At 39.9% G+C, this 20,701-nt stretch overlaps 1 protein-coding gene across 1 annotated transcript; it reads right to left on the minus strand.

Annotated features, from left to right (window-relative positions):
• Window positions 1–4,252: 4,252 nt before the first annotated feature.
• On the minus strand, window positions 4,253–20,425 carry LOC100892710 (interferon-induced helicase C domain-containing protein 1). Its single transcript, XM_030986392.1, has 6 exons — window positions 19,962–20,425; window positions 17,649–17,786; window positions 10,923–11,238; window positions 10,307–10,554; window positions 8,402–8,626; window positions 4,253–4,363 (listed from the first exon to the last, which is right to left on the minus strand). Exons 2-6 carry the CDS (start codon window positions 17,760–17,762, stop codon window positions 4,253–4,255), a joined length of 1,014 nt encoding a protein of 337 aa, XP_030842252.1. The 5' UTR covers window positions 17,763–17,786; window positions 19,962–20,425.
• Window positions 20,426–20,701: the final 276 nt, after the last annotated feature.

The following is a 20,701-nucleotide window of genomic DNA, read 5'->3' on the forward strand; positions in this document are numbered from 1 at the left end:
TAAAAACTGTATTTGATTATATTTCATTATATCCATGTATAATTCTTTCTTATTGATTTTTCTCTCCAGTAACATCTTACCAGGCGTTGAGAAGATAGCCAGCTCAATCTGATGCATTACTTTGCCTAGTGCGATCTTGAAAGGGTCGCGATCATCCTCCCTCTCACTCCAAATGTTTCTATAGACGGTTGCAGGAAAAAAGATGAATACACATACTCATACTGCTTCTTATATGATAAAATATTAATGTCCTCTCTACATCAGTACATATGTCTATCTCCTAACCTATCCTCTTTCCATAAAAAACTCCTGAATAAAATGAATGTCAGGCATATTATATCTGCACAGAATTGCAATTAGACTTAAACCATGAATTTGAATAAATTGTCATAACAAGCATTATCCATGGTCCTAGTCCTGATATGTTTTGGGCATGAATGAGTTACAATGTAAAGCTCTTGAAGCTCTCAACTGCTGATTTTATTATTTACACGTTTTTTAAATTTGTTTCTTCTTTATTGTTTTTATAATTTTGTTTCTTACATTCACGTATATTATAACTTTTGATTTATGATAAATGTTAATACGGGAAGTATTAACAGGGGAATTAAATACGGGAAGTATTAACAGTCCTAATCAGACGCCCTGGAGTCAGGTGGTGCGACGAGGCGGCAAGATGAAGACTCCCTCCGTAGGAGGTGATCCTTCTAGGCCAACGCCAGTGCTCCATACTCCGAGGCCGAGGCAACCAAAAGAGGAAGCCTGGTACTGTGGGGAAAGCCAGCACAGGACGGATTCAAGCTGTCCAGACAAAGCTTGTAAACATATTCCCCCCAAGATTTGATCCAGAGCTGGATGACACGCTTGGGATTTTCTCAAGGTGAAAATGAATGACACTGTCACTTCCGCAAAATTGATGCAGAGAGATCCAGATCTGGGTCCTTTCACATCTCAGCTGTCTGCAAAAATGTTGAGGACCTGTACGACCCAGATGTGTGGCCTGAAGGAGTTTTTGTGAGGAGGTATTACTTCAAGCTTCCCTGCCTGGTGCAGAGTCTCTGCGGAAATATATGCTATGTATTACAAGAGCTCGCGCACACTGACATTTATCTTGAATGGGTGCTCATATTGTTATTAATGGTCATAAAGAGATAAACATGGTATCAAATTGTTCGAAAATATATGGCAAAAATCATGAGAAAAAACAAAAGAAGGCAGTTCTATGTTATGTAATGGTGTTACGCGCGAAAACACATGATTTTTTATGAAATGCTTAAAATGGCCAAAAACGTATGCAAAATAAATTTGAGATGATTTTGAGCATTTTGAAATTTTGCGCACGGCCGTTCGCGTATGCGCGCAATTTTTTTACTTGAAATTAACCGCATTGATATTGACCTTGATCATGATAAATATGAATGAAAAGTGACTTTTGGTTAGGAAGATATGATCATGAGTTAATTTGTACACAATGGCGCCTAGATGACGTCATCAGTCAAGGTTGAAAACCTTACTGTGTTTTGTCCATATATCAAATTTCAAGGCATTTGATTGAGCCATTTTCAAGTTAACAAAAAACGTTGCTCTATCCCTTATTGTTGAACGCCAAACAAGGTAGGAACAACTCCCATCTTTTAACGTCTTTTGGTATGACGCGGTCGGGGTTCGAACCCACGACCTCCCGGTTGTGAGGCAGACGCTCTACTGACTGAGCCAGTACTACTTTAAACAAACGGAACTTTGTTATTCTTGGCTCATTTCTCATGATTGAGGTGTCATATGAAAGGGCAGAAGCTTAACTTTCTAGAAATGTGATTTTCTCTTTGAAATTCAGATACCGTCCGCAAAATGGCTTATTGGTTTCCTTCAAATTGATTTTAATCACTCATGCGTGAAATATGCATCATATGAGTTGCTTTAATGAAAGAAGACGATCTAAGCTTTCTAAATATGTGTCATTTATCAATTATAATTATGACTAAGTTATGATAAAACATCGATAATTCTGGGTTTCTTTTTTTCTGGGACGCACTGTATATCTTTGTGTTTTATGGACCTCTGCCTTGTGCAGCTGAGTCTAAGATAAATTTCTGAATTGAATTGAATATCCTTGACAGGTCAATGACCTGTGCTACTCCCTCACAGTGTCTGCATCTTTTTCATCTGTATTATTTTTCTACTTTCTGCATAATGTTGTTTGTTTATTGTTTATTTATGCCTACATTGTATTATTAAAGAGATATGAATAATATTGCAAAAGACTTAACCTGTTGCATTATACCTTTCAATTTTGGTGCATGCATTTCTAATAGTCCCCAGCAAGAAAAAAACAACAACCTAAATTACATGTAAGCAAATCACAAAATAAAACTGATAAAAACAAATTGAATGAATAAAAAACAAAAAAACAAAACCAAAGTCACAAGAGTAACTTTTGCTCACCTTCTGTTGGGGTATGGTTCATACTCTTTAGACTCTCTTTATATTTGACAACTTTTGATACCTCCTCAGCATCTAGATTAGCACATAGTTTGAGAACATGATCCACAGCATCTGACTGCTTTGCAGCCTTCTGGACACCTAGAGAGGCAGTCAGACCAACAACCTAGGTGGGTGAAAGACAACGAGAGAGGGTGAGTGAGAGCAGGTGAGTGAGAGCAGGGTGAAAGTGAGCACAACCACCTCAACCGCCCGCCCCTTGAGTAATGCTACGTTTACACTATGTTCCCGGCGGCCACGGCAACCTCGTTTCAGGCCACAATGGACGAAACGGGATAGAAGTAAGACAACGCGGGGGACCGTATTGGCAAACGTGACTGGCCGTGATTGCCGGGCCAGATTTTTAAACTGTCAAAAAAATTGCCACCGCAGTCACTGTGCAATGAGAAACCTAGTAGGCTGTAGTAACACGGGGTGAACGCAACAAAGCGTGACAGTACGTAATAGGCAGTAACAAAACTTGGAGGCGGTCCGTAGTGGGACGGGAAGCCTGTGTATTCCCCGGCATCTCACGGTTCTTTCAAGTTTTGTCACGTTTTGTGACGGTTCTCACGGCAAGATAGGGTGTATGGTAGCTGTTTTGTCGCATTCAATCACGGCGCGTCTCAACGTGTGATGGTTTATGGCCCGGCGTGCTACAGCGCGTTGCGTTTTACTACGGTCTGACACGGCGTGCTTCACTCTGGCCTTCCCTCTCTGCAACTACTGCAGACTTTCTTCTTGCTGACGCAAAAACTGGGTGTATGCACCCAGCAAACATGCAAACAATAAATCTTCTTTTTCTTGGGCATTCATGATGTTGTCTAGTTGAAATCTCAGGATACAATGATTGCTTTTGTTGTTGTTGTTGTAGTTTGGTATTATCGGCGTTTCATTATTTTTTTAGAATATTTACGCCTATTATAAATTCGTACTCTTCTAAAATCATAGTTTTTTATAATACAATCTCAGATACACTGGTCCATGAAAACCCCTCACTGCAGGGAAGATTGGGAGGCACTCTTTTTATGCCATGGGCACAAATGTGCTCCAAAGCTGCCCGCGTCCACGTTGTATCCATAGAAAGCCTTGACAGAACGTGAAAAACGTGTCGGCCTTGATCAGAACGTGAGGGACCCATCAAAACGTGACGGGCCGAGAGGCAAAGTTCTCGCATCCGTGGTAGAACGCGGGCCGAACCCTATTGCGCATTGGAGTCTCCGGCACTCAGCATCCCCTTCCCCCCACGGCCCGTCACGGATACCGTGATAGACCGTGAGAAAACTTGGCAAGACCTAACAAAACTTGAATACAGGGGTAAAAATTGGCCTAAATCCCACGGCGCACGTTTCATGCAAACGGGGCTGCCGTGGCCGCCGGGAACATAGTGTAAACGTAGCATGAAAAAAAAAAAAGGATTCAGGGAAAAAGAAATGGCATCTAACAACATCCCCCCCCCTTTTGTGTAAGAAAATTTGGAAAAAATAGGAAAAGTAGGGGAAAATCTGGAAAATCAGGGTAAAATCAGGAAAAATCAGGGCTGGAGAGTGGGAGGGGGAGAGGGGAGAGGAAGGGAGGGAGATAGAAAAGGGGGAAGATAGTATAGAGAGAGAGGAGAGGAGGGAGATAGGAAGGAGGAGAGGCAGGAAAGAAGAAAAGGAAAGAGGCAAAGATTTAAGGCTATCTATTTGACTAGCAACATGATGGGGAAGCATAGACTGAAAATATGAATAATCCAGAGCTTTTTCAAAACTGAATTTTTATATTTTTTCAGCTATGAAAAGAAGGTCGCTGAGAAGCTCATTCTTACTTGTGGCAAAGTTGCTTGATTTTCTTTCTTCTCATCTCTATAATAGGCCATAATGGTGTTGTAAGAATTTTCTTTCTGTTCATAAAAAGTGAGAAAAACATCAATTAGAACATTATAAAAATCCATTGTAAAAAGGTTACTGTTTGCAAAATCTGTTCACATGGGCTTCATAATATGTCGAACACATAGAATTTTGTTTACATGTCACACAAGTGAAACAATATTGTACTTTATAATGTCTCACCCAATGGCGATTTTTGGGGGGCTATTTTGAACCCCCGTAAGTGATATTTTTCTGGCATCTACTAACACAATGGAGACCATAAACAGCATTTCATGATAACGTCTTTTTAAATCAAGTAACAGTTTAAGGGGGTTTCGACCCATGACGATGCGGGATCGTCCACGAGCCGCGAAGTCTGAGCCGCGTAGCGGCGAGGCGATTTTGGGGGGGCTATTTTGAACCCCCGTAAGTGATATTTTCCTGGCATCTACTAACACAATGGAGACCATAAACAGCATTTCATGATAACGTCTTTTTAAATCAAGTAACAGTTTGAGGGGGGTTCGACCCATGACGATGCGGAGCATCGTCCACGAGCCTCAAAGTCCGAGCCGTGTAGCGGCGAGGCAATTTTGTTGTTGCTATTTTGAACCCCCGTAAGTGATGTTTTCCTGGCATCTACTAACACAATGGAGACCATAAAAAGCAGTGCACGATAACGTCTTTTAAATCTAGTAACAGTTTAAGGGGGGTTTGACCCAATGACGATACGGATACCATGTGGGTCTGGACACATGATGGAGTTTTTCTATTCACATCACATTTTCACTTGGCAGCCCAAGGGGGGGGGGGGGGGGTTAAACCCTCTAACCCCTCCCCCACCCCCACCGATCCGCCACTGGGATCTTTGTAGGCGATGGAAAAAAGTGCTTTCGAAACGGATAGAAACTTCGCGGCCACAGGGATGACAGAAATAATATGACAATGAAACCAGCAACTATGGCAGGATTAATGGCGGGAACAATCTGCATGCTGAAAGAGCACTTAGAATAGGTATATCGGAAAATTAATTCAAGACTAAGTTATAGGTTATAAGTTATAAGTTATAAAGGAGATAAAAATCTTTGGTATTAGTCATGTTCGACTTAAAATTGCATGCCCCCCCCCCACTTACCCGGTTAAAAAAAAAACACCTTCTTATAATATCATACCCCTTTCTTTCTTTTCCCTTCTCATTATTCTCCTTTCCCCCTTTTCTCTCCTCCGTCTTTCCGCCTTTCTTCTTTTTCCGCCTTTTCTCTCCTCTCTCTTTCCCTTTCCCTCCTTTTTCTCCTCTCCTCTTTTCTTTCCTCCCTCTTTTCTTCTTCTTTCTCTCTTCCCTTTTTTTCTTTTTCCTCTCCTTTTTCTTTCCCCTTTTTCTCCTTTTCTTTTTTTTTAGCCGGGGGGGCATGTGCCCCCTGTGCCCCCCCTGGATCCGTCACTGACATCGGTCCGAATCTAGCATCAGCAATACCAAATGTACCCACATTATTTGAAGATTATTTGAATAATAGTGTTGAGCTATCCCTTTTTTGGAAACCGGTCACAATGAAGGAAGTTCATGACCACATGCTGGCTCTAGACAGAGGAAAGCTTGTGGTTACGACAACATTCCAGTACGCCTGATTAAGGATGGTGCATCTATTTTGGCTGAACCATTAACACATATCTTCAATCTTTCATTGGAAACAGGAAATTTCCCTGATCAAATGAAAATTGCTAAAGTCAGTCCACTGTTTAAGAAAGGTAATAAACATGAAACAGGGAATTATAGACCCATTTCTGTCTTACCAATTTTGGGTAAAGTATTAGAAAAAATAGTTAATGTTCGATTGACCAGTTTTCTAGAAACGCATGACATTTTATCACCATCAGTAAGGATTTAGGAAAAAGTATAGTACTAAATTATCATTAATTAATCTTATGAATACGGTATTGAAAAGTATAGACGAAGGATGTGTTACGCTTGGTGTGTTTCTTGACTTTCAAAAGGTTTTTGACACAATAAACCATAACATATTATTTAAAAAGCTATCACATTATGGCATCCGAGGACATGCACTGAAATGGCTCGAAAGCTATCTTAGTAACAGAATGCAGTTTGTGAAATACAAAGAGTCATCATCAGAAAGTAGATATATGAAATGCGGTGTACCACAAGGTTCTGTCTTAGGACCGACTCTGTTTTTAATCTATATAAATGACTTGCCAACTGTGACAAATTATTTCAATGTCAGACTATTTGTAGATGATTCTAATATTTTTCATACTTTTCCCAAAGGTGTAGATCAAATAGATGAGTGTGAAGTAAATGAAAATTTAAAATCAAAACAGAATTGGTGCACGGCAAATAAGCTTACTATCAATGCGTCAAAAACCAATTTCATTAGTCGTAGAAGAAAGGCTGTGCTTAAAGGGAGATTAAAAATACCTGGGGCAGAATTAAGAGAAGTGGAGGAAGCGACATTTGTTGGCATTACCATTGACAGACATTTAACATGGAATTCACATATGAAATCTGTTAATGACTGTATACAGAGAAAGTTCGGTATCCTCTTTAAATTACGGCACTTTGTCCCTAAACATATATTGATACTGTTGTATAAAGCTCTGATACAGCCACATATTACATATGGCATCAGGGTTTGGGGTAGTATACTTATAAATCAGACTTGAATTGTATATTATATACTCAAAAGATGGCTGTACGTGCTATAACTTTCAAGCCACATCGTTCTCATACTAATGCACTGTTTCATGACCTCAAATTGTTGAATGTTTTTAAATTGCATAAATTATCTATTTGTACTTTTGTGTTTGATTTGATTAATGAACAATTACCTCATTCCTTAAAACATTATTGTAGTATGATACAACATGAATATTCCACAAGACAAAAAACGGGTCGACAATTACGTCTTCCTTTATTCAAAACAGACCAAGTAAAGTTTTCTGTTTCGTCTGTTGGAAGTAATTTTTGGAATATGCTTCCTACTGATCTAAGAATTGAGAGATCAAGAACCTCTTTTCGTAAAAAAACTTACAAAATTACTCTTAAAGGTACTATGTCCCTTTTGCAGCCAACCTCAAATTCTGTAGAACTTTGCAGGAATTATGAATATGTCATGTATGTCCTATCTGTGAAATTCAAATGTTAGTAGTGTCCTAATATTCAAATTATGCAAGGAAACCTGTATACTTGCTAGACTTCACTGTCAGACACTATTGAGTGACTGACTGGCTTTTTTCTTCTTTGATAATAACATACATAAAATGAGCTGTAAAGGGTACATGAGCATTTGTCTACATCAATAACCACTTCTTGTGATGGCCAAAATTAATACTGATTGAATCTTTGCGCAGCATAAAACGTATGACCATTCAGTACAATGGTCTGAAAATAAAGACTATTACTTATTGGCTCTATAGCTCCTAAGTCGATTTGACAACTAATAGTCATTACTTTCCCACTTGAAGACATTTTCAAGCCCCACCTTTTTTAGGGAAGTTCTAAATTAGTATCTTTCAAATGCCGTTGGAATTTCACCTTTTCATTTTTTGGGCCAGCAAATGGGACATAGTATCTTTAAGTGAAAACCACGAATCATAACCTTGTACTGTATGGTTGTATATAGTAACCAGTCTCATTTTAATATTATACACAAGATTTGGAAACCCATCATGTATTTTCCAATTAACTTTATTTTAGGCTTTAGATAACGAGAGTTAGACTCGACTAGCACATGTGGTATTTTTTACTCCATTTTAGCATCGATCACAAACTCATTGTAAATAGTCATTTATTGTTTTACTCTTGAAGCAAAGTTTACTTTATATTTGCCATAATGTACATGTATATCGCTGTAGAACATGTATTTTTATAATTCATGTCATGCATTTATGTTATATTGACATTGTCATTGTACATTTATCTTTTGTTTCAATGTTTTCAATGGTGGTGAATAAATAAATTCAATTCAATTCAAAATTCAATTCAATTCAAAACATGAAGAGGGTAAAAGTATCCTCCTATACAGGGACTATATTAAGATATACTGTAGTTTGCTCACCTGAGTGTTGTGGCATTCATCTAGAATGATGAGACGTAGCAAGGAGAGGGAGAAACTCTCATCATCCTTAAGAGCATTGAGAAGTATCTGTGCAGTCAGAACGATGACATTAGCCTGCTGTAGATAATAAACCAACGGCATCTGGGATGACATGTCTCCGCTGATTCCTACAACGTCAGGGATGAACTCCTGGAATGCATTTTTCTGCTGCTCTACCAGGGCAACCTTAAATAATCAGAAGGATGGATCACAAAATACATTGATTAGATGACGCTAGCAAAACCTAGAGGCATGAAATAACTAAATGCAGGATGGATTGTTTTGTTGTTGGTGGTCTAATGGTGTCATCTGACTTGCCCATTGACTACTGAATTTTTCTCTCGTTCTCATTCACTCAAAACAAGATTCAACTGGTTCCTAGGCCATTGCCAATGGATTAAATGTCTCACCGATTGTTTTGGTGTTCGCAACCCTTATCTAGGTAATATGGGGTCTTATAGTCATGATTAAATATCGCAATGTAACTCCTTTGAAATAGATATGGGATTTGAGATCATCTATAAAATTGGATAATCATGCTATTTGAAATACTGTGTGCACAGTAGCATATGGATCTGCGACTCTACTCTGGACTATATGTATACAGCTATTATATTTATACCTCTAACTCTACATTTGCATTGTGTTAAACCCACATTTGTAGCATTTTTGAAGCAATTCTGCCTGTTCTAGCTGTTTCTACTTCAAGGTGCTAGAATGTAATGATGCAATGCATGGATCTCCAGCAGCACTCCTGCAAGACTGCATACTTAATTGCCACATCTACTGAGGTGGATATGCCCATTGGATATGAAAGAATCTGCGGAAAGTATGCAGCAGGTTCATATGCGATATGAATATTCATGATGAAGAGTCTGCGGCAGATCCCGCAGACACTTTGTCATAGCCTTTTCTATGAATATTCATGATAAAGAGTCTGTGGCAGATCTGCCGCAGACTCTTTGTCAGAGCCTTTTTTATGAATATCCATGATGAAGAGTACGCGGCAATGGTGGGGCAAGCCTGCAGCAAAACTAATTTTCATGTGAAAAAGATGACTGTCTGCGGCAGAAGTATGCGGCAGGCCCCTTTCTTTCCTATGGGATATTCTTTGGGGTGAGGCTTCCTTTAAAGGTACTATGTCCCTTTTGCAGCCAACCTCAAATTCTGTTGAACTTTGCAGGAATTATGAATATGTCATGTATATCCTATCTGTGAAATTTAAACGTTAGCAGTGTCCTAATATTCAACTTATGCAAGGAAACCTGTTTACTTAATAGACTTCACTGTCAGACACTATTGAGTGACTGACTGGCTTTTTTTCTTCTTTGGTAATAACATACATAACATGAGCTGTAAAGGGTACATGAGCATTTGTCTACATCAATAACCCACTTCTTGTGATGGTCAAAATTAAACTGATTGAACCTTTGTGCAGCATAAAACGTAAGACCATTCGGTACAATGGTCTGAAAATCAAGACTATTACTTATTGGCTCTATAGCTCCTAAGTCGATTTGAAAACTAATAGTCGTTATTTTCCAACTTGAAGACAAATGCCGTTGGAATTTAACCTTTTCATTTTTTTGGCCTGCAAATGGGACATAATACCTATAACACCTGATAGTTCAATTATGACATTTGTTCAAAATGTTGGTGTCACAGAAAAAGGTGGGTAGCATAGTGAGATGAAGTGGCATGAAAAGATGTGTCCAAAACAAAAAATGCATAATTGTGGAAACTTTATGGCATAGAGACATAACCATAGGAACATGAAGTAAGTTTAGTGTCTCTACTGCTTCTCTACTGCCTTGATTAGGCAAAATGTTACCCATTTTGCTAATTAACAGAAGGGCCTCTGCCCACCTTATTCACAACAAAGACAACTTTTTTGTGTGTCTTGCAGGCTCCTCTCTGCTCTTTCAAGGCATTTATTGCGATGGCTATGGCCACCCGAGTCTTTCCAGATCCTGTTGGTGCTACGATGACTGAGTTCTTGCCAGCGAGGGAGTGCTTTGCTAGTTCCTCCTGGTAGTCATGAAGGTTTAGGCGCTCTATAGTCATAGGGGTACTCAATGGACTAGCTTCGTTACATGTCCCTGTGTTTTTGGTCTCTGTAAATGAAAGGTTAACTTAAATAAACAAAATTGTATTTGAATTGTCATGAAATTATACATTTTAGTGTAACCGTTTTGGTTGCTCTTATAGTCACTGATAATTATTATGAATTATTTTTACCAAATTTATTCCTAAATGCAGAATGATATTTTTACAATTAGCAACAGTTGCAAATGGAAAAATGAGGAGTCTGTAATATTCATAGTTATAACACTGCAGAAAATACAAAAAATGCAGTTTTGTGGATATATCACAATCATTTGACATCATTTGACAAATTTCAGCTCTGAAACATAAAAAGTTTAGTTTGAACAATGCCTTAAATGGTGTAAAAATTACCAACACTAGCACAAAGCAATATTACCTGCATCACTGCTTATGGATGAACTGGTAGTTTTAGGTGTATCTGGTAGTTTCAGGTACTGTAGCATCTGAGGGATGTTGCCACCATCAGAATCTGCATCATCACCAGACCTTCCTGGGTGCTCACCAGACATCCCTTCACCACACACCAGTAGCATCGCTGGTATCGGGTTTATCTCCATTGTCAGGCTTGTCATCATCAGGACCTGGTTTGCCGTCATCATCATCCCGTTTCTTCTTGTCATGAGGGTCTTGCTTTGGTCCTCCATTATTATCATCATCATCATGACCATCTGGGTTTCCATTGCTCTCGACACCTACAGCATTATCATTATTATTATCATTATTATCACAGTTATTATAATTACTATTATTTTGATTTTTACCACCATCATCAAACCATTGTCTTTATTATTATTAATAATATTGTTATGATTATTCTTATTCTTATCATCATTATTTCTTTTAACAATGTCATTATTTTAATTATCATTATTATTACCTCCATGCCAACCGTTGTATGCATCCTCCAAACTCTGGGCTAACAATTGGAATCCAGTAATTGCTCGGAGTCCGTTGATCACCTCTTGAATAACTGTTGGTTGTTTGGCTCTAAGACGCAAGAACAACTCACTACAGGCAACTTGCGGTCCGTAGTTTCTTTCAGTTGCCCTGACAGCCTCTTTGTCAAGTTTTCAAAGCAATTTAAATGGGGCAAGAGCTCGAGCGGCGGGACCTTCATTAAATCTACTTCGGTGCCCAGAAGGAGATTTTTTAGTTCCCAGCTTTCATCCAGTTTTTCTTTCCCGATGATCACATCATGCAGAAACTTATTTCCTGGTGTAAAGAATGAAAATTTGGATAAGTTTAGAGAATCTTGGAAAGTGCATCTTCCCAAACTGGAATCGATGTCTGAATGGAACATTACACAATTCTACAACACACGCTCTGGTGACATACATTATTCCTCAAAATTATTAATTTTTAATCTGGCCTATACACTATATAACCCTATACCTACATGTACCTAACACAAGGCGCTAGCTAAGGCCCAAGTGCAACCCTAACTCATACCCTATAACTCTAATGAAATTAAGCCCAAGAAAAATGTCAATGTAGCAAAAATCTGGTCAGTAAGTCGATCAGTGGCTAAAATTCATTTATACATGTACTTGTAAATTTGTATACAAAGATAATTAGGCGAGGCGTCAAAAATATCGATACCAGCAGGCTGCCGCCTCACGTATTGGCGCATCAAGGCTGCAATTACGGCCGAAGCCTGGCTGCATGGGGCAATTATTTTTCACCTATTAGCCCAGCCGGCTTGCGCCAGGCTGGGATCTGAGGCTCGGTTTCCATTCGAAAGGCGGCAGCCGGCGCATGCTTTTGAATGCCATTGCCTACCGCCAGCGGTAGCTGGCTGAGCTAATTTAAAAAATGCAGCCAGGACGCACAAGTGCAGTTAGCTGCCGCTGGCTGGTATATTTATTTTTGACGCCTCGCCTTAGGAATATACCATGAATCTGGAAATGCATATTTTATTTTTATTTTATTTTATTTTATTTCTGCATTTTTTTCCAAATACAATATAAATATAAATATTTACAAAGAACATATAAATGTAAGGTATAATACAACAAAGGTATAAACGAAGGTAGAATACAACATAAACAAACAATAATTTCTTCATGTCAAAATGTTTTTTTTACATAATATATGTACATATAATAACAAAACTTATTATTTCCATAACATATTATCATAAATTTAAAGTATTATTCGAACTATTCTGTTGGAAAAGTGCAGTAGACCGCAATCATAAGCAAAGCTTGACAAGGATGGCGGCCTCAAAAAAACGAAAAAACCTGAAGGTAAAACTTAAATATGCATTCATACAAAACTATTCTCCACTGTTGGGAGGACTCAAAGGATTTGTTCCACGCACCTCTGGCAGGGGACTTGCATTTCGCGAGATTTAGTTTTTGACTCTTTTTTTAGATGTAATATCACCATTTTTCTTGACTCTGTGCAGTGCGAATACCTATGGTTTTTCTCACTCTGCATTATTGTTTTGAAAACTTTTATCCCGTATCGATCGACTCGTTATTTTTGTCTCGATCGCATCTGTCTCTCTTCAATCGCCATGATCCGTTGTGTTGTGTTAACTCTTTGATCATATTTGATGATCCTTCTTGTGTTCGTTTTTTGATGATTGTTTATTGTTGTGTGATAGTATATTTGTTTATTCTTTTGATCGTGAGTTTTGTACTACTGTTTATTACTGTTTATTATTGTTTGTTTTCGTAATTTACAGGAGATTATTTGCTCCCGTTTTAATCCAGTGATCACTGTAATTTTTATGTTGATTTTTGACATCTTGGAGAGTTTTGTCCGGTCCCTTTGACATTTGTACTTTGTGTTCTTCTTCTTCTTTGGGTTAAGTCTACCTCCTTCACAGTTGAAAATTCTTGCAGACTGATGAGTGTGTGTGGTGTGCTTACGAGAGCCAGGTGCATGGTGCGATGCTATTAACATGGTTAATTAGTTGCGGCCTCCTGTCATTGTTCCAACTCCAGACTCCTCACAGTCCTGGGAAAGAAGGACTGCTTATGTTGCTCAGATCTTGAACAGGGGAATTGGTAGCTATCTGCTTGGGCAGTCCTGGTGGATCTTGTGACAGTTGCTTGTGTGTGGTCCAGTCAAGTAGTTGGAGCGTGGAAGTCAGGCTAGAGGTATTGTGGTACCGATTTAGGGTGAATCTAGCGACCCATCTTTGTACCATTTCTATATTTTGATGGATGTGGTTTGCAGAGGGATCCCACACTGTGATACCTACTGTACTCAATGTGTGGTCTTACTATATAGAGCTTTTGTAGGCAGTATTCTTCAGGTCCGGTGAGTTGATCCGAAGATTTTGTCGGAGGAAGGAGAGGGTGTTTGCTTTCTGGCATATACTTGTGATTTTTTTATCCCATTTCAAGTCAGTTGTGATTGTGAAGCCAAGGTACTTGGTTGATGAGACTAAATTCTTCAAGGGGTGTGTTGTTCAGGATGTACTGGTGTCGTATCTGGCTCTTCTTTCTGGACACTGTGATGGCCTTGCACTTGTCCGTATTGAGCTCCATTCAGCAAGTCTATTAAGGTCCTCCTGTAGTTCAAGAGAGTCTTGTCTAGGTTGCTAGGTAGATGATGGCGTCATCTGCAAAGAGATGTACCAGAGAGGTGAGCTTATCTGGCAGGTTGTTGATGTAGTGCAGGAATAGAGAGGGTCCCAGGACAGAGCCTTGAGGTATTCCTGAGTTGACGTCAACCTCAGGTGATGCATGGGCTTCTAGAACGACTTGCTGGGTTCGATGGTGAAGAAAATTGATGATCCACCTGTTGCTTTTGCCTCTTACTCCATAGTAGTCCAGCTTGTGCACTGTGCAGTAGACTCTGGTGACCAACCTTGTTAAAGGCTTTGCTGAAGTACATGACAAGGACATCAGTTTGCAGTCCTAGCTACATGTTCTTGTGTAGGTCACTGACGAATCCCAGTAGTTGTTGCTCACAGGATCTCTTTGGCCAGAACCCATGTTGGAGGGGGTTGAGGATGTCGTTTTCATCCCGATGCCTCATGATGCTACTTGCAAGGATGTGTGCTCCAACATCTTGCAGCAGATGCATGTGAGGGAGATTGGGCAAGAGTTGCTTGGATCGGTGCTGTTGCCTTTCTTGTAGACAGACACCACGTTTGCTTTGTGCCAGTCATCTGGTATCTCGCCAGTGTCATACAAGAGTCTGTAGATGCTGCATGAGATGGGAGTGATGACTCTGGATAACTGCTTTAGGATACGTGGGGTGATCCCATCAGGTCCTGGCACTTTATGTGGTTTGAATTTCTCAAGCACCCTCTCGATACCCTTCACAGTTATTATTTTGTCAGGCATTGATTTGTGTTCCAAAGTATCTGGCAACAGATGAGGGATTGGAATTTCCTGTGTGAAAACCTTCTTGAACTGTCTATTCAGGGCATCAGCTTTCTAAGCTAGTTCACTGATTAGCAGGCCGTCAGATTTGAGTTCCGCAATTCCAGCACTGTCGGTTCTGTTATGCTTGATGAATTGCCAGAATCTCTTCATGCAGTTGTACTTCCCTGGACCTTCGACATAGTTCCAATAAGCTTAAGCTGCTCTTCCATAGCACATGGAATGAGGCCCTCTCTCTTCTGGTGGTGTTTGCACTTGTTACTCAGTCTGTCGCGTTTCTGAGTCGTCTGATGCTATTTGTCACCCATGGTAAGTTGGCTTTGTGTGAGTCATCTTTTTGGGGAATGAAGTCGTTGATGCCCTTCTCGGTACGTGCCAGTCTCGAAGATGAGCCATACTTTGTTCACAGAGGCATATATGGTAGCTTAGCTTCTATCTCATCTCTGACTGCTTCCATGCTCTCAGCAAACTTCTCCCACTGAGCTTTGCTGTATATAGAGTACCGTTAATACTTTCCTCTGCATCTGGTGCGCCTGGTTGGTCTGACATCTAGCTTGACGAGAGGGCAATCATGGTCAGACACTCCTGGGACAACTGTAACCTCATTGACTACAGCTGGATTGCTGACAAGGAGTACGTCAAGTGTAACTTGTTGGTTCAGTATACTGCTTGGGTAAGACAGTGGTCATCAAGGAGAGATCTCGGCCTGCGGTGGAGATTGATATATCTGCAATTGCCGACTTGTTGATTTTTCCAATCCCATCCCTGTAAGTTGAAATCACTGTCTATTACAACAGAGTGGGTGGGGCGTAATCTTAACAAGGACCTTTCAAGCTCTGTGAGGCAGAAAATGGAGAGTCCTGGCTCCTGGCATGTTGATCTTCTTCTTCTTCTTCTTCCTCGTTAAATGCTACTTCAGGCAACGAAGATTGCGCACTGCAGTGTGGTGTGTGCCATGTCCAATATGTGTGTAGGCATCAATCCAGGTGCAAAAATATATATACAGTGATGTGCTATTAAAAACGTGGACAGCGATGTACTGCCATCAGTTGGACGCTTCCTTCAATGTCCCTTTAAAGGCATCCAGAGTCAGGAAGTCTGCAGGGTCCCTCTTGAGGTTGTTCCACTCTCTACTAGTGCAAGGGAAGAAGGATGAGAGGAAAGTCTGGTTGCTGCAGTAAGGTGTCCAAAAGCAAGAGCTGTGCCCCCTGGTGCGTGATGACTCTGTTAAAAAGTTGTTTCAGTTAATGTCAACCATGTCATATCTGATCCTGTAGAGCATCGACAGTCGTTGTTGTTGGCGCCTTCTTTCTACAGAATGCCATTGGAGGTCTCTCAGTAGTGACGTTACTCTAGATCTTCGATCATAGGTACTAATGACAAAACGGGCACTGCTTCTCTGGACCTGCTCAATCTTCTTGATGTTGCTTTGGCTGTGGGGAACCCACACCAAATGTGCACCAAATGAGCTTGCAGTCAGTTTCTAGTTCAATTTCTCTGGATACCAAAAGATCCATCTTGATGGCAAGGAATACACTGCCGTGGGGATCGTTGGGTCTATCCCTTCTTTCAATGTTGTAGGGGGTCAGTGGGGAACACTTCACTATTGCGTATGTCTTCAGTCAGCCAGGATTCAGTCCCTATTACTACTTCTGGATTGTGTTGAATTATCAGAATTGCAAAAGACTGCTTCTTGGCGTGAATACTCTAACAGTTTACGTTGAGTATTGTTAAGACTTTTGCCTTTGGCTTTGTTGGGTTGTTGACTTGTTGGGTTTCTTTTTCAATGTTCTGGGTGAGGAGGAGAACTTTGGTGAATTCATAGGCATAGTGAGTCATCACTTTCGCTTTCATATGTGCTATCAGGATTTGTACTGCAGGTTTCGATGTCAGTGTGGTTCAAATGGCTGAACAGATTTTGGCTGCCGAGGTTGCTATTGAAGGCACTGGGAAGGTATAGATCTGAGCTTATATTGTGTACTCCACAGATGTTGTACAGTAGATCCACAAAATTGAGCTGGTGCATAGGGCACTATAGACTGTTATCACACTCGGCATGGAACCACTGTTCACATTCACCTTCACACTGAATGCTCTTGACTTTCAAGACACGTTTTTTCCACATCAAAATAACAATATATTACAGTACTGTCCATGGCTGCAGGTTGTACAGTGTAGAAACTACTGGTAGATGGTTCCTTGTATGACTGTAGATCATGTGAAAGCTGTGGACATCAGAGTCTTGCTGTGGGACTTCAGTTGTTGATGGCACTGATATCAATTAAAATGGAATGAGTGGCAAACCTAGCTTAGATTTCAGTTGACAAAATTGGTCAAAGAGAACACAAAATTCAATCTGACTTAAGAAGGGTAAAATTCCTAAATTCATGAAGAAATTCAAGATAAAGACAAGCCAGGCCAGGACGTCGATGTAGGGCAATTTCCAGGAAGCTTTGCAGGGTCGTTCCTTCCCATTTTTAAAAAAATAGATGCATTGCCAAAGCAAAGTGCATCCAATTCTCGCAACTGTGTGTGTGTGTGCTTAAAGTCAGACGATTATATGAACCTTGATTATTTGTGGTGATTATATCCATATAAAATTGCTGATATTTAATTGTACAACCTTATTGTTTGATAGTGTGGTTTTTTTCTTGTGAGATCATAAAGTTAAAAGGTAAAACCCCCTCGAGGAGTTCTACAAATTAAATTTGACAAAATGCTAGTACAATTACTGAGAAAGCAACATTTATTGTAATCACCTGAACTCTCAAGTGCATCCATGAATCTCTTAGCAACTCCTCTCTCATCCTCCATTTGACCAAGTGCTTGTAGCAGCTCTTCCACTCCTTCTCGTCTACTCCTTTTGCTTGCATCAAAGAGCAAGGAAGAATGAGAACCTTAAGTGTACATTTAAACAAAAAAGGAAGACAAAATAAGAGTCTAAAGATCGCTGCTGAACATTAACCTACAGTTCACATGACTTATGCCGAAAGGGTGGGTGGCGTCGCATCGCGTTGAACGAACCATTCGTCCAAAGCCCCCCCCCCCCCCCCCCCCCCCCGGTTTTCTGTGGCACAGATTGGGGCATGGTGTGTGTTGAGCTTATGGGAAGTACGTTCTTTCCCTTCTGAATAGTGTCTGCACGTACGTGAGACTAGTCACGTTCGCTAGCGCATAGCGCTGCGAAGAAGTTTGAATATCCATCGCGAACTATGTGTTTAGATAATATTCCTCTTCGTTTAAGTTAGTTAAGTTTTATTGACTAATTATTGTGATGTTCTCCTTATTGACGTGCTGCCTCCTCTTCAGATTTCCAATTTCATTTTAATTGTTGATGTAATTATCTCCATACGGTAGTGGATTACATGTAACACTATTAAAAGCAGACCTCTACTACTAGTACGCACATGACCACTATTAGTCTGTAAATCAAGACCCTTTAAAAAAAAAGCCCCAATCTGTGCCGCAGAAAAAAATAACGCCCCCCGGTTGTGCCGAAAGGGTGCTTTGACTGGTCTTCCACATCAGTCATTTATAATAGAATTTAAGGAATAGAAATTACCGGTAAGTCGTTTAAATTCAAATAATAAAAAAAAAACACATTAAAAATTAAATAAAACTTTTCTCGAAAGGGTGCGCTGACTAGGCTTCCACATCAGTCGTGTTAATAGAATTTAAGGTCTAGAAATTGTAGTCGTTTAAAATTGAAATAATCAAAATGGAAAGATTAAAATTAAATAAAACTAGTTTGTACGTAGTCTTGCAGATCAGGCGTTTATAAGAATTAAATCAATTAATAAATTCAATAAATATTTAAAGATGTTAAATGAAAATAAAATCCATTTCTTTCTATGTTTAGAATTCATTTGTTGATGTAAACTAGTCATGCATAACAGTCTTTACAAAAGAAATAACAAATAAATAAATAGATAATGGTGTAGGCCTACCGCCTTAATGCACCCATTCGGGATAAGGGGTGGGGGGGGGGGGGGGGAGGGGCTTTCTGAATTCCATACATAGAAAGGAATAGATATCATTTTTTAGTTTAATAATTAAACAACTGATATGCAAGACCGGGTAAACACCTTTATTTGAAATTTTTAAATATCAAAGTAATTAAATTATTTGATTGAACTTGTTTCTTTTTATTTATTGATTTAATTCTTATAAACGCCTGATCTGCAAGACTACGTAAAAACTAGTTTTATTTAATTTTTAATCTGTTTTTATTTGTATTATTTGTATTTAAAGAGAAGGTTGAGTTCTGGGAAGAGGTGAAAAATAATTTGTGAGCATTACTCATTCTTAATATTATGCAAGTGTGGAAGAAGATCAGTTAAGACATGTTCCCTGAAAAGCATGGCTTTTCAAATGCCTTTATATTCTAAATATGCATGTAACATCGTAAAAATCGGGGGGCCGGCTTTTTACGCCACGTGTTCGTGTAGTCCCATATACATCTTTCTGTGCAAGTGTTTGTAACTTTACCAAGACTTGGCCAAATTTCTTATCATTTTGATGATTCCAGAACCTTGCAATACACACAAATTTTTATATGCTAGATGATCAACCTTTTCTGGTCGGTTCCACACCGTTTCTTTCACAATGCAATCGCATGACCAGAACTCAACTTCTTCTTTAAACAACCTAAATTTCTATTCCTTAAATTATATTATAATCAAACTGATGTGGAAGACTAGTCAACGCACCCTTTTGGCAAAAACGGGGGGGGGGGGGGGGGGGGGGGGGGGGGGCTTTGGACGCATGGTTGCGTTCCAGTCAACGCGATACTCCCAATGCACCCTTTCCACTCAACCAGATGGGGGGGGGGGGGGGGGGCTTTGGAGGAATGGTTGCGTTCCAGTCAACGCGATACTCCCAATGCACCCTTTCCACTCAACCAGATGGGGGGGGGGGGGGGGGGGGAGTTGGCAGGGGCTTTGGACGAATGGACGCTATACCGACCCTTTCGGCATAAGCCATTCTGATCTGATTGAAATCAATTCTTATAATTCTTAGCTTTTGATTATTGATATCACTACAAAAAAGTCTAAAGAGGTGGTTTTACTTACCCAAATCCAATCGGGGACAGACACTTTTGGGATCCAGATACTGTAAAAGAAGGTCTCGAAATATGTGTGTAATTGTTTTTATCTCGACGATTGGACAACTTTTAGTTGACGCCATCGTGGTAGAGTTGGGGCTGGGGCTAATTGGAACTGCAGTCATTTGTGCTTCTGAAGACAAAGGGGTCCTGGTCCTCCATGTTTTGTCTTTGCCTTTAGCAACTCGATGTCACTGCACTGTCACTAGTACTGTCCATCAAGCCAGCAAAGCAGGCATACACTGGAATTTAGCAGTGAGGTAGAAATAGAATCTAGAAAAGAATATTCTTGTCAGCTCCTTTACTTAGGAGTGAGCTTGAAAAGTCGAATTGACACCTGGACCTGTCAGGCCGGGTTCCAAAGTCTGCAGAGAAGCCCTAGCTGAGACTCATTGTACTATACAACTTCTCACGATCACTAGTACAAGTGAACCAAACTTATCCAACCAGATAAGATATGTGCCTCAATCGCGTTTACTGCATGCGCACGTATGGTGCATGCAAGGGTGCATGCATGAACACGTCATGTGACAAAGTGGGGATTCCCAGGATAACATTGCGTCATCAGTGTACATGTAAACATCGAAGACATGTAATCGCGATATTCGTTTTCTATATATCACAAGCGCCCTATAGTATCAACGTATTTCGCAACGTGATTTGGGGATTTGGGGATTCCCAGCATTAGTCATTATCATTACTTGTTTT

Source organism: Strongylocentrotus purpuratus, unplaced genomic scaffold (assembly GCF_000002235.5).
Source record: "Strongylocentrotus purpuratus isolate Spur 01 unplaced genomic scaffold, Spur_5.0 spur5_scaffold_15, whole genome shotgun sequence".
Taxonomy (NCBI): Eukaryota; Metazoa; Echinodermata; class Echinoidea; order Camarodonta; family Strongylocentrotidae; genus Strongylocentrotus; species Strongylocentrotus purpuratus.